Source organism: Clupea harengus, chromosome 23, assembly GCF_900700415.2.
Source record: "Clupea harengus chromosome 23, Ch_v2.0.2, whole genome shotgun sequence".
Taxonomy (NCBI): Eukaryota; Metazoa; Chordata; class Actinopteri; order Clupeiformes; family Clupeidae; genus Clupea; species Clupea harengus.
This window is the reverse complement of record NC_045174.1, coordinates 2,844,538-2,855,803: the sequence shown is the minus strand read 5'-3', so window position 1 is coordinate 2,855,803 and position 11,266 is coordinate 2,844,538. Positions and strand designations below refer to the sequence as shown.

Here is an 11,266-nt window from a genome sequence, read left to right as displayed (position 1 = left end):
GAATAATAATTCAGCAACAAGACGATACATTTGAAATTATTTTAATTGTATTATTTCAACCATAAGTTTTTACAACCTTTCTAGTCAGCAGGCTCACAAGGTTCTTCTGTGACCTTTGACCTGACCTCTGACTCCTTACCTGCTTGGTCCACCTCAGCTTCCGCCTCCAGACGCAGGAACACATCCTCCAGCGTGGTCATGGAGACGCCGTGGTTGATGATGCCCAGATCGGGCCGACAATCTAACTCAGCAAACAGACCTGCGGGAAATGTTTCAGGTAAGGTCGACAGGCCATGTCCAGACCTTACTACCATGTTGAGTGTGGCCGATTCCTTAACCATGCAGACTAAACAGCGTGTTACACTGCACCCATTATGCTATTTGGCCATTTCCTTGATGACTGATTAGAGATTAAGTCTTAAAATACTGAAGCAGGGAGTTGGCGTTCCTATGAGTTGGGTCTATATAGCCTAGTCAGATCTAGGTTATTCGAGATAAACTACAGGAGCTATTGGGTGTTATTGGGTCTATTATGCTACCTTCAGCAGAGGACACATGCCATCAGCAAGCATGTTAATGACTACAGAGAAATAAATTAGTCATTTGTTACCATGGCAACCGTGGTCGTCTTGAAACAAAGCAACTCTCATTAAAACCTTTTACATATGTGCTTTCCAGGTAAGTCACATGCATTAAATAAATGCCAAAATAACACAAATAAAAAAACCTTTCAGTGAAATGTTCCATTAGGGACACTGCAGACAGTTGGAGCTATGCTAATGCGGCGTGGCACCTCACCTGGAAAAGTGTCCATGCTTTCAAAGGGCAGCGTGAATGTGAGCTCGGCCTCCTGTTGCCGTGACAACTGTGCCTTGGGGACGTGCTGTTTCACCAGCGATGCGATGGCGTCCACCTCACACCCCTCGCCCAACGACATCCTGCAGCAGTTTAAAAGACTCAGTTAAAGATTCCCTTTTCCTTTATTAGACCGTTAATTATGTGCTTTTCTTAGCTCTGCCAGCTCTGCCACATTGCCATCAAGCATTATTGTCTATATACCATGCATAGCCAACCGGCACAGATGGCTCAATAAGACTGTGTGAAGAAAGAAAAAAAAGTTTTCTTCAAGATTTTATAACAAAAGGCGCAATCTACCAACTGGTTGACAGACCATTAAAGAAACAGTCAGAGAACCACACACAGCCCTCCATAAGCAAAGCCCTATAGGGAACCTTCAAAAGTGAACCGGTGGCGTTCGATATTCCTGACTAGGCAGGACTTGAGCTCTGCATGTGCTGAATAAGCGGAAGTGTAACCGAGGGTTGTGTGAGCTGCCTCCTCGTTCTCGTTCTTGTTCTCGTTATCGAGTGGATTTGGGAAGAGCAACGGGGGAAGGAGGCTCCCAAACAACAGCGGAGCACATGAAAGAGCGTTAGCGCAGGAATATTCATGAAGCGCTCTTGCCTGAGGTTGTAGCCGACGCCACACTTGGTTTTGAGGTACAGCGACGAGCCCACGCACTTGAGCTGGCCGTGAGATATCACCGCCTTACGATCTGCAGGGAAGATAAGAGGGGGAGAGAGAGAGAGAGAGAGAGAGAGAGAGAGAGAGAGAGAGAGAGAGAGAGAGAGAGAGAGAGAGAGAGAGAGAGAGAGAGAGAGAGAGAGAGGATACACCATCAATTTACTGCCAATAGATACACAGATTACAGATGCTAAAGATAGATACCCTAGCTCTGGTTAGATACCCTAATACCCTAGCTCTGGATAGATACCCTAATACCCTAGCTCTGGTTAGATACCCTAATACCCTAGCTCTGGATAGATACCCTAATACCCTAGCTCTGGTTAGATACCCTAATACCCTAGCTCTGGATAGATACCCTAATACCCTAGCTCTGGTTAGATACCCTAATACCCTAGCTCTGGATAGATACCCAAGCTCTGGATAGATACCCTAGCTCTGGTTAGTTACCCTAGCTCTGGAAAGGTGTGAGGAGAGGAGGGTAGGAGAGGTAGGCTGTCTGGAGTGTGGGCTGCAGAAGAGGACGGATGGATAGGGTAAACGGAGAGACGAGTGTGGGCTGCAGAAGAGGACAGATGGATAGGGTAAACAGAGAGAGGAGTGTGGGTTACCGGCAAGTATGTCGGCTTCGTCCATGTAGTGGGTGCTGAGGACGGTGACCCGGCCCGCACGCCGGCTCTTCAGGAGGGACCAGACCTGGTGCCGTGAGCAGGGGTCCATTCCTGCAGTGGGCTCATCCAGAAGCAGGATCTAACACACACACACACACACACACACACACACACACACACACACACACACACACATTGTGACATTACAGTCAGTACATGTAGCCACACACACACACACACACACACACACACACACACACACACACACACACACACACACACACACACACACACACACACACACACACACACACACACACACACACACACACACACACACACACACACACACACACACACACACACACACACACACACACACACACAATAACCAAGGGACACACATTCACACATGATCACCTTGGGGTCTCCCAGTATGGCGATGCCCACAGACAGCTTCCTCTTCTGGCCACCACTCAGGTTCTTGGCCTGGGCATCCATGATCTTCTCCAAGTCCAGATCCTTCAGCACTTTAGAGACCTGATGGGGAACAGGGACAACAAACACGTACCGACAAATTAAACCACATGCTTCACTTCAATGAACGGGGGAAATCAATTAATATAATTAAATATGAATGTGTTCAACACTATTTTAAAGTGCTTCAAATTTTGAGGCGAGTTATATTAATTATGTTGCATTTCTGTATGTTTGAGACATTGCACAAAGTGGTTGTGATTACACAAAGGCAGAAAATCAGCTTGGCCGTTAATAGAAGCAACAGTCGTGTGGGAACAGGGACACAGTGGTGTGGGAGCGGGACAGGATCTATGCGGAAGCCCGACTGAAAAATCCATCCTGCCCAGACCTCTATCCCAGATACACAAATCATGGACGTTTATTGCAAACAATTAATACCTCATAAACAGTTGTATTCTCTTCATTTTGAGTAGGTATTTAAAAGTTTCTATGCTGCCATCCAAGCCATCAGAGCGCAAGGGACTAACACACACACACACACACATCACACATCACACACACGCACACGCACACGCACACGCACACGCACACGCACACGCACACACACCTCAGCGTCTATGTTGGAGGGCAGGATGCCTTTGATGGCAGCGAAGATCCTGAGGTGCTCCTCCACGGTGAGCACGTCGAAGATGATGTTGAACTGCGGGCAGATGCCAACCAACTGCTTCATCTCCGCCCCCTCCGCGATCTCTGCCACTGGCGTGCCGTAGATGGTGGCCGAGCCTGGAGACAAAGCATCATCATCATCATCACCGCCATCATCATCATTATCACCACCATCACTAGCATTACCCTCATTAATATCATCATCATCATCATCACCATCATCACCATCATTAGCATCATTAGCATTATTAGCATCATCATCATCATCATCACAACATTCGATTAATATCATGTAAATGTATGGTGTATGCAAAACAATGCATCACTGAGCTGATGATCCCCTCCACCATCCCAAAATGACAGTCAGTCAGACAGACAGACAGACAGACAGACAGACATATTTTTAGATCAAGCCCAAAGTGAAAGCAGTGGGTCAGTAGTCTCACCTTCAGTGGGGGGGCAGATGCCACACAGGATGTTCATGAGGGTCGACTTCCCTGCTCCACTGTGGCCCAGCAGGGCAGTGATCTGGCCCTCGTAAATGTCAAAGGTGAAGCCTGTCAACAACACACACGCACACACACACACACACACACACACACACACACACAGACACACACGCACACGCACACACACGCGCACACGGCCATACCAAAAACATCGGCAGGGCCACAGAGACAAAAAAAGTGTATGATATGAGAGATTAAGCTTTTATTTGAGTGTGTTTTGGAAAAGGGAAATATAAATATTAAAATAATAAATACTCACCCCTCAAAGCCTCCACTGTGCTGTCTGTCTCTTTGTAGACCTTACGGATGTTATTAATCCTGGCAGGATGGGAACAAGCAAACAGATTCCGACACACACACACAAACACACACAGACGAGGGTCAGTGATGGATATTAAATGACTGTTTGGCACACAGCCCAGGCATTAGTCTTGGAGCTTCTGCTGGATTTAGTTGCACAGCTCATCGTCTCTATGAAGTCAGTGCTTTATTTCCAAAATGACTGCAGCCGCTCAGCCCTACCACTCTCCCAGGGGAGGTGGTGTAAGTGTGATCGTGACAGACAGAGAACAAGTGCGCACGTGTGTGTGTGTGTGTGTGTGTGTGTGTGTGTGTGTGTGTGTGTGTGTGTGTGTGTGTGTGTGTGAAGTAATCTGGGGACACTGAGCCAAATCAGAGCATTCCGAGATTGTTTTGAAGGTGACATCATCCTACACAACCCCTCAATTTTCTGCAGGACAAAAGTAGGACGAAAGCTGCCAAGCAGGTAGATAACCATTAGTGTCAGTCAAGAGACAGGAGGCAAGGACAGCTGTCCTGCAGTAAATGTCTACAGACTGCAAGTCAGCAAGAGTTCATTGATAGAAGGGAAGATGCATTTTTGTTTTTAAGTATAGCTTGATTGACAGGATGGCCTAGTCTTGCTCGTCATAGAAATGTGAAAATATGGTTATATGGAACATGGTAGGATAACAGGTCTAAGCCACAAGTCATAATTTAACCATCCACTTGAAGCGTCCGTGTAATTTCTCTTTTAAATAAATCAGATCTGATATACAATAAAAGTCCATGAGAGGGGTTTGATGTGACAGTGGGGTTTGGTGTCCTACCTGATGGCCTTCTTGAACTCGGGGGACACGGGCTCGATGGACTCGTCTCCCATAGTCGCCCCGTTGACCTCCGCCTCGTACACCGAGCTCACCTCCACGTAGTGCTTCCTGCGCTGAGACCAATAGGACGGCTTCAGGAAGTAGATGATGGAGCGCCGCATGCCAAATTCACCTTGACAACGAGGACAAAATAAGATGATTTCAATTTTTTTCTAAGCATTCTTGGATGCTTAGTCAGTTGAAAATATATCAACTAGTAGACCATCCAGTCAGTTGTCTTTATGTCGGAACTGTAATTGTACGAGGTCCCCCAAGATGTTCTTTTTACATGAATAAATGGCCAAACAACGCCATATATCTGCCATTTTCAGAGACGACAACAAACGATCTGACTTTCCCAACTTTTTCGCACCAATTTGCTGGTCTACATCACCATCGCCTACCCCTAATAGAAAAATGAATGGAACACAGAACTTCATATCACTGGCATGTATCAGTACGGTTAAGGGTTCCTCAGTCAGTCAGTCTCTATGAAGCACCCTTAAAGAGCACACACACGCATCCCTGCAACAGTGGCGTTACCTGGCAGCACCTGGTCCAGGTAGACAGCGAGCAGCAGGTAGAGGATGCAGTCCAGGAAGAGCATGAGCAGGGGCACGTACAGGGCGTGAGGGCCGTTGGTCAGCGTGGAGAAGATGGCGCCGTCGCCCTGGGCCTCCAGGTACACCACCTACACAAAGAGCGAGGCATAAGGATTTACACCTGAACAGAGATCAGACTTATCCAGGTATAGCACCTACACAAAGAGCAAGGCATAAGGATTTACACCTGATCAGAGATCAGACTTATGCAGGTACACCCCCTACACAAGATTTACACCTTTACGGACCTATCTAGGTATGTTTCCTACAGAAAGAACAAGGCATCAGTATTTACAACTGATCAGGAACAACACTGTTTCAACAGGTAAACCACCGGCAGAAGGACAGGTGAACAGCTGAGAGAAGAGTGAGGCATTCACATTTGTCTGGTCTCTAACTGGATTCTATCATCCAAAACCACTTAAACACACCGTTTGCCATTCTGGGTGGTAATTCTAAAGGCATAATAAAAAAAATAAAAAAATAATAAGATTCCAGTATTACAGTGCAGCATAATACATGCACAAAATGCATACGCAATATGATAATTTCATACCCGAACCCTACATTATAGATATCATATAGTCCCCCTAGTTTTGCTTGGGTGTTCAGTTTAAAAGGCTTTGATTTATAAATGGGTTCCAGCTCCATCACAACATGCTCTACATCCCAGGCTACAGGGTGAAGGAGGCGATGTAGAGGCACAGATATAAAGCTTTAAGTGGTCCAAACAGACAGGAGGTTCTGCTATAAGCCATCTGTTAAAAGCCTTCACTCTCGCAGCGGAATGGCTATAAACTCATAAACAACTCACTGTACAAACAACGTTCTGGAGGTCGGCCAAGACAAACTACGCTTCCTCGCCGCATCTCATGCGACCAATAAATCTAACGGCTGCCATCACCAGTCACCGAGGGGGGCCCCCCAACTACTCACCTCTCTCTCTCGCCTCCACAGTACCGTCTGTCGCCAGGGTTACGCTTGGGTGTGTGGGTGGGTGTGTGTGAGAGGGGGGGGCGGAGGGTTGCCACGGCGACATGGCGCGTTACCTGGGCGATGCCGATGGAGAAGGCGCTGGGGGAGAGCAGGCAGAGGAGCCAAACTAGCCACTGGGGGAAGTCTCTCATTAGCACCGTGAAGAGGGACAGGCAGCCGAACACCACCGTCAGCATGGAGCCCACCGTGCTGGCGAACTTGGGCTTCTTGAAGAGTGGCGTTAGCATGAAAGAAAAGAAGATCTGCCAGAAAGAGAGGAAAGAAGGAGAAAAAAGGGGAAAAAACAGAGAGTGTTTACATGTTACAGAGCTGGAGAAAACAGTTTGTTTACTGAAGACAATAACCAATCCAAAAAAAATAAAAAAAAATAAAAAATCAACTTCATATCTAAACAACTTCTAGAAAATATATTAGTATTTTTATGTCATTATAATTATAAAACAGCTTATGTGTTTTACGAAGAGCTTCCCGTTACACCATAAAAACACATCCCCTATAAATCTCCCTGTTTTCATCTTTGCCAAACAGTCCCATCTCTGCTCTGACCTCGGCCAAGAAGTGGGAGCTTACAGACTAATGACACATAAAGCAGACGCTGAAACAAGCCACATGAGCGCCTAAAGAACATAATCTCTGCCTGGGCACTGACGCACAGAGATGCTGAGGGTACTACGCTAACGCTAACGCAGGGCTAACACTTCTGACAGCTAGGGAAAGGGCTGAGGGAACATGAGCACCAGAATGTAACAGCTCCCCCAAGAAAACATCTTTCAAATGTACAACACCAATTTACACTTTTCCTGTAAGGTTGGGTTCAAAATGCTGCAGGCACAGACATGAGTGTGTGTGTGTGTGTGTGTGTGTGTGTATATATATATATGAACATCATCTGTCTAATTAGTTAATTAGTTTGAGGCATGATTTATAAATCTAATGATGGAGAGTGTTTGAGTGACTTACTGAGGAGATGCCGTAGAGGAAGATGAGCAGGAAGATGACTAAGAAGTTGCTGTGGTAGAAGAGGGACGTGCAGGTGGAAATCACCGCCATCAGGATGGACATGGTGGTCACCAGGGCGGCGTACAGCAGACCCCATGACAGCCTGAGTGATTGCGCGCGCACACACACACACACACACACACACACACACATACATTGAGTCATATAAAATAAAAAATCCAAATATGCCAGCACTTCATGAGAGCTGTAGAGAGCTCTCATGTGGCCTCTCCTCCCTCACCAGAGCCACTCGAGCGCACACACGCACACACGCACGCACGCACACACACACACACACACACACACACACACACACACACACACACACACACACACACACACACACACACACACACACACACACACACACACACACACACACACACACACACACACACACACACACACACACACAGCTGTAGAGAGCTCTCATGTGGCCTCTCCTCCCTCACCAAAGCCACTCGAGCATCAAGTACCACTCCACATCAGTTCATTATTTACTTAACGCCTGTATTCATTTATTATTCACCTAACACCACTTTTTATTTCAACCATCTGTTGCTTGCTACCAACAATCATTTTCACAGCCAGCACTGCGATAGCAATATTTCTTCTTTCAGCACAACGTCAAATCCACCCCCAATGAACCATGATGTTTGTTCCAAACCCACTCCTCATTACAGTGTGTGAATCAGCGTTGACCTGCTAACTGCACATGAGGCTTTGAGCTGCATATGCCGTAAAAGCCGGCGGAACACTAATGAACAAAGCCACGACTCGATCAACATGGCAGGCAAGGCAAGAAAGGTTTGGTGTCGATCATGTGCGATTTTTTTCTTTCTTTCTTTCATCACAACCTCATATATAGAAGTCGTACGAGTTTTTCTTTTTTTTTCAGCTTCCAGCTGTGAAACATTGCAGCCGATTCTGGAACGGGCTTGGTCCTAATGGGAATGATGTTCAGGAGAACCGGCCCAGTGCTGGCCCAGACCCACAGCAGAGTGACCCGCTAGAGCAGGGAGTGGCTCACCAGAAGGCGGAGTCGTACAACCCCATCATGCTCATGGTGTCCTTGAGGCGGTGCTCCTTCTCGGCGGCCACGTTGACGATGAGGAAGGAGACGAAGGGCGTGAAGGCCAGCACCAGGTAGATGGAGATGAGCGCGTGCGGGAACTTCTGCACCTCCACCGAGCCCGGCTGGCCCATCATCACCACCCGCACGTCCATCTCCCGCCACACCGAGCGCTTGGTCTGCATCTGGGGCCCAGGAGACGGTGAGAGGGCGTCAGAACGACAACAAGTCTCAACACATCATCTGCCTCTCAATGTGTGACGTTTCTCATGTCTTAGTAGTGGCAGTACTAGTAGTAGTGGTATTAAATGTGACAGCAGCACAGTAGTATTACTACTGTCCAATAGTAGTCAAAGTAGTAGTAGCATCTGTTTCTCATGTTTTAGTAGTGGCAGTGCTATTACCATTAGCAGTGACACAGCTGTGCTTTTCTGCAAGGACAGGGAACTGAGACTTAGGCTTAGTGGGGAGAATAACGTTTGGTCGGTTGGTTAAGCCTCTCACTTTTGTCTTTTTAAAAACAGGTGTATTTGTGGCCATAATCTCTTGGGTATTGACTCTCCTCTAGGCAAAGAGTAAAGTGAAGTGAAGTTTGCTATCTGGGGCGAGGCTACCACCACTCTCATGCAATGTTTATGTCTCCCGTCTTAAAAAGAAAGAGGTTGTTCTTTGTAAAGAGGTTGTAGATGAGACTGCCTTCTATTCAAAGATGCAAATCTGCCTCAATGATCTGCGATGTTTGTTCCAAGCCCCCCAAACACCAAAAGAGTGTGTGAATCAGCATTGACTTGCTAACTGTGCATAAGAGACTTTGAGCTGAATATGCCCTAAAAGACACTAATGAACAAAGCCACTTGATCAACATGAAGTGGGTAGTGTTGGCAGACAGGGAAAGAGAGGTCGGTGTCAATCATGTGCGATTGCCGAGGCAACCGAGAGCCATGAGAGTGTGATTTGCTCTTGACCTTTGACCTTTCCCCTCACCTGAATGATGGTGGCGTCAATGAGGGTCTGCAGGCGCACAAACCCAGAGTACCAGTAGTTAGCGGCTCGGCAATTCACAGAGTTGGAAAAACAACTAGCTGTGGAAGAAGAGGAGCAGAATAATGAAACAATAACATAAGGCAGCATAGACACATGTGACCTTCCTGTTTGTCTTTCGACCAAACTATTACATAACAAGATCAACCAAAATGACACAATGTTGTTACTCGATCATTAAACAGTTCAAACTTGGCTACATTCATTTACCTGCATGTTAATAGATAAAGTAATACATTACTTTAACCTCGTTCTGTAGAGGCTGAAATCTGCTATGCAGCCTAATCCAAACATGACACTTGTTACATTACATTACAGTTTAACACAGATTACTGTCCCCCTCACCAATGGACTCCGTGTAGTCGCTGGGTAAGGGCAGCTGATTGTAGGGGAACCTCAGCCGGTAGGACATGTTGTCTCGGAAGACCACCCCCACATAACCCAGGGGCTCGTACAGACTGGCGTTCTCCAGGTCCTCCTCGTTGGCGAACATCTCCAGACGATCCTGCATGTCTAAAAACAACAGCCAGACAGGTCTGTTATAGCCCCCGCACACACACTGCCCCAGACTGCAAACACAAACAAACAAACAAACAAACAAACAAGGAAGTACACAACCAAGCACGTTTTTGGGTCTCGTGGGCCTCAATGTATTTCTTGCATTTTAATGTTTCATTCTTCAGATCCTAATCCACATCCTCCCAACTGCCTTCTTGGTTCACACACACGTGACATATTTGTGGTACTGTGAAGTCACAATACCATAATTACGATCTGGACCATATTTAGTCTACTGCCTTGTAATTTGGCAGAAAGCATGTGGTGCTAACCTAAAGGATGCCACGACTGTACCTAACTAACGTTGACTTCAATTCAAATTCCAAAATGTGCTGTGTATTTGAATCAGTCAAATAAAATTCAAAACCTCATTGCCTAAACTGCTATTATATATATATATATTAAGACTATTTCTAAGTCTGCAAAAGCATGTTTTAAAGTCCTCCACGGTCCTCCATTCTTGAAAAAAGAGAGAGGTAAAATAAGTAGGAAGCCACTATTATGACAAAACCACTATCAACAAAAATAGAGTGGGCCAATGGAAGCCTGCCGGGGTCAAACCCATCTGTGGACGATCTGACTTACGGAGCTCCTGCGCCACCTCCTCCATGATGTGATTGGTGACATTGGTGATGGGGGTGTAGCCCAGGCCCTTGAGTGACAGGTAGTTCTCGCTCTCCAGCTCCGTGGTGCCCACGCCGCCGTAGTAGACGTGTGGGTTGAGCGTGCTGATGAGGATGAGCAGACTCAACAGCATCAGCGGGAGGATCAGCTCCTGTGACGACCACACACACACACACACACACACACACACACACACACACACACACACACACACACACACACACACACACACACACACACACACACACAAGAATTCCAGCAGCAAATTCAGTCACTTTTGGCCACAACAATCACAAGAAACCCTAGCAAGGTCCTGAGTGACTGTTTAAGCAACCTTTCACTTGTAGGCGGTGATCTTATCTAATGCTGACAGTGTTTGAGCCCACATCATCCAACAGTCATACCAGATATTCTGAGATATTGTGGGCAGCTGGTC

At 46.7% G+C, this 11,266-nt stretch overlaps 1 protein-coding gene across 1 annotated transcript in view; it reads right to left on the bottom strand.

Annotated features, from left to right (window-relative positions):
- Positions 1-11,006, bottom strand: part of abca5 (ATP-binding cassette, sub-family A (ABC1), member 5) — a 30,038-nt gene extending 19,032 nt beyond the window's left edge. Inside the window, exons 1-16 of the mRNA XM_031561338.2 lie at positions 10,792-11,006; positions 9,994-10,161; positions 9,592-9,689; positions 8,566-8,792; positions 7,497-7,638; positions 6,590-6,778; positions 5,482-5,629; positions 4,900-5,071; positions 4,050-4,108; positions 3,728-3,838; positions 3,223-3,398; positions 2,556-2,675; positions 2,136-2,274; positions 1,465-1,555; positions 799-938; positions 140-259 (exon numbers count right to left, since the gene is read on the bottom strand). Coding sequence (XP_031417198.1) covers positions 140-259; positions 799-938; positions 1,465-1,555; positions 2,136-2,274; positions 2,556-2,675; positions 3,223-3,398; positions 3,728-3,838; positions 4,050-4,108; positions 4,900-5,071; positions 5,482-5,629; positions 6,590-6,778; positions 7,497-7,638; positions 8,566-8,792; positions 9,592-9,689; positions 9,994-10,161; positions 10,792-10,963 — 2,272 coding nt within the window. The 5' untranslated portion in view covers positions 10,964-11,006. The remainder of the gene's footprint in view (positions 1-139; positions 260-798; positions 939-1,464; positions 1,556-2,135; positions 2,275-2,555; positions 2,676-3,222; positions 3,399-3,727; positions 3,839-4,049; positions 4,109-4,899; positions 5,072-5,481; positions 5,630-6,589; positions 6,779-7,496; positions 7,639-8,565; positions 8,793-9,591; positions 9,690-9,993; positions 10,162-10,791) is intronic.
- Between the last annotated feature and the right edge of the window lie 260 nt (positions 11,007-11,266).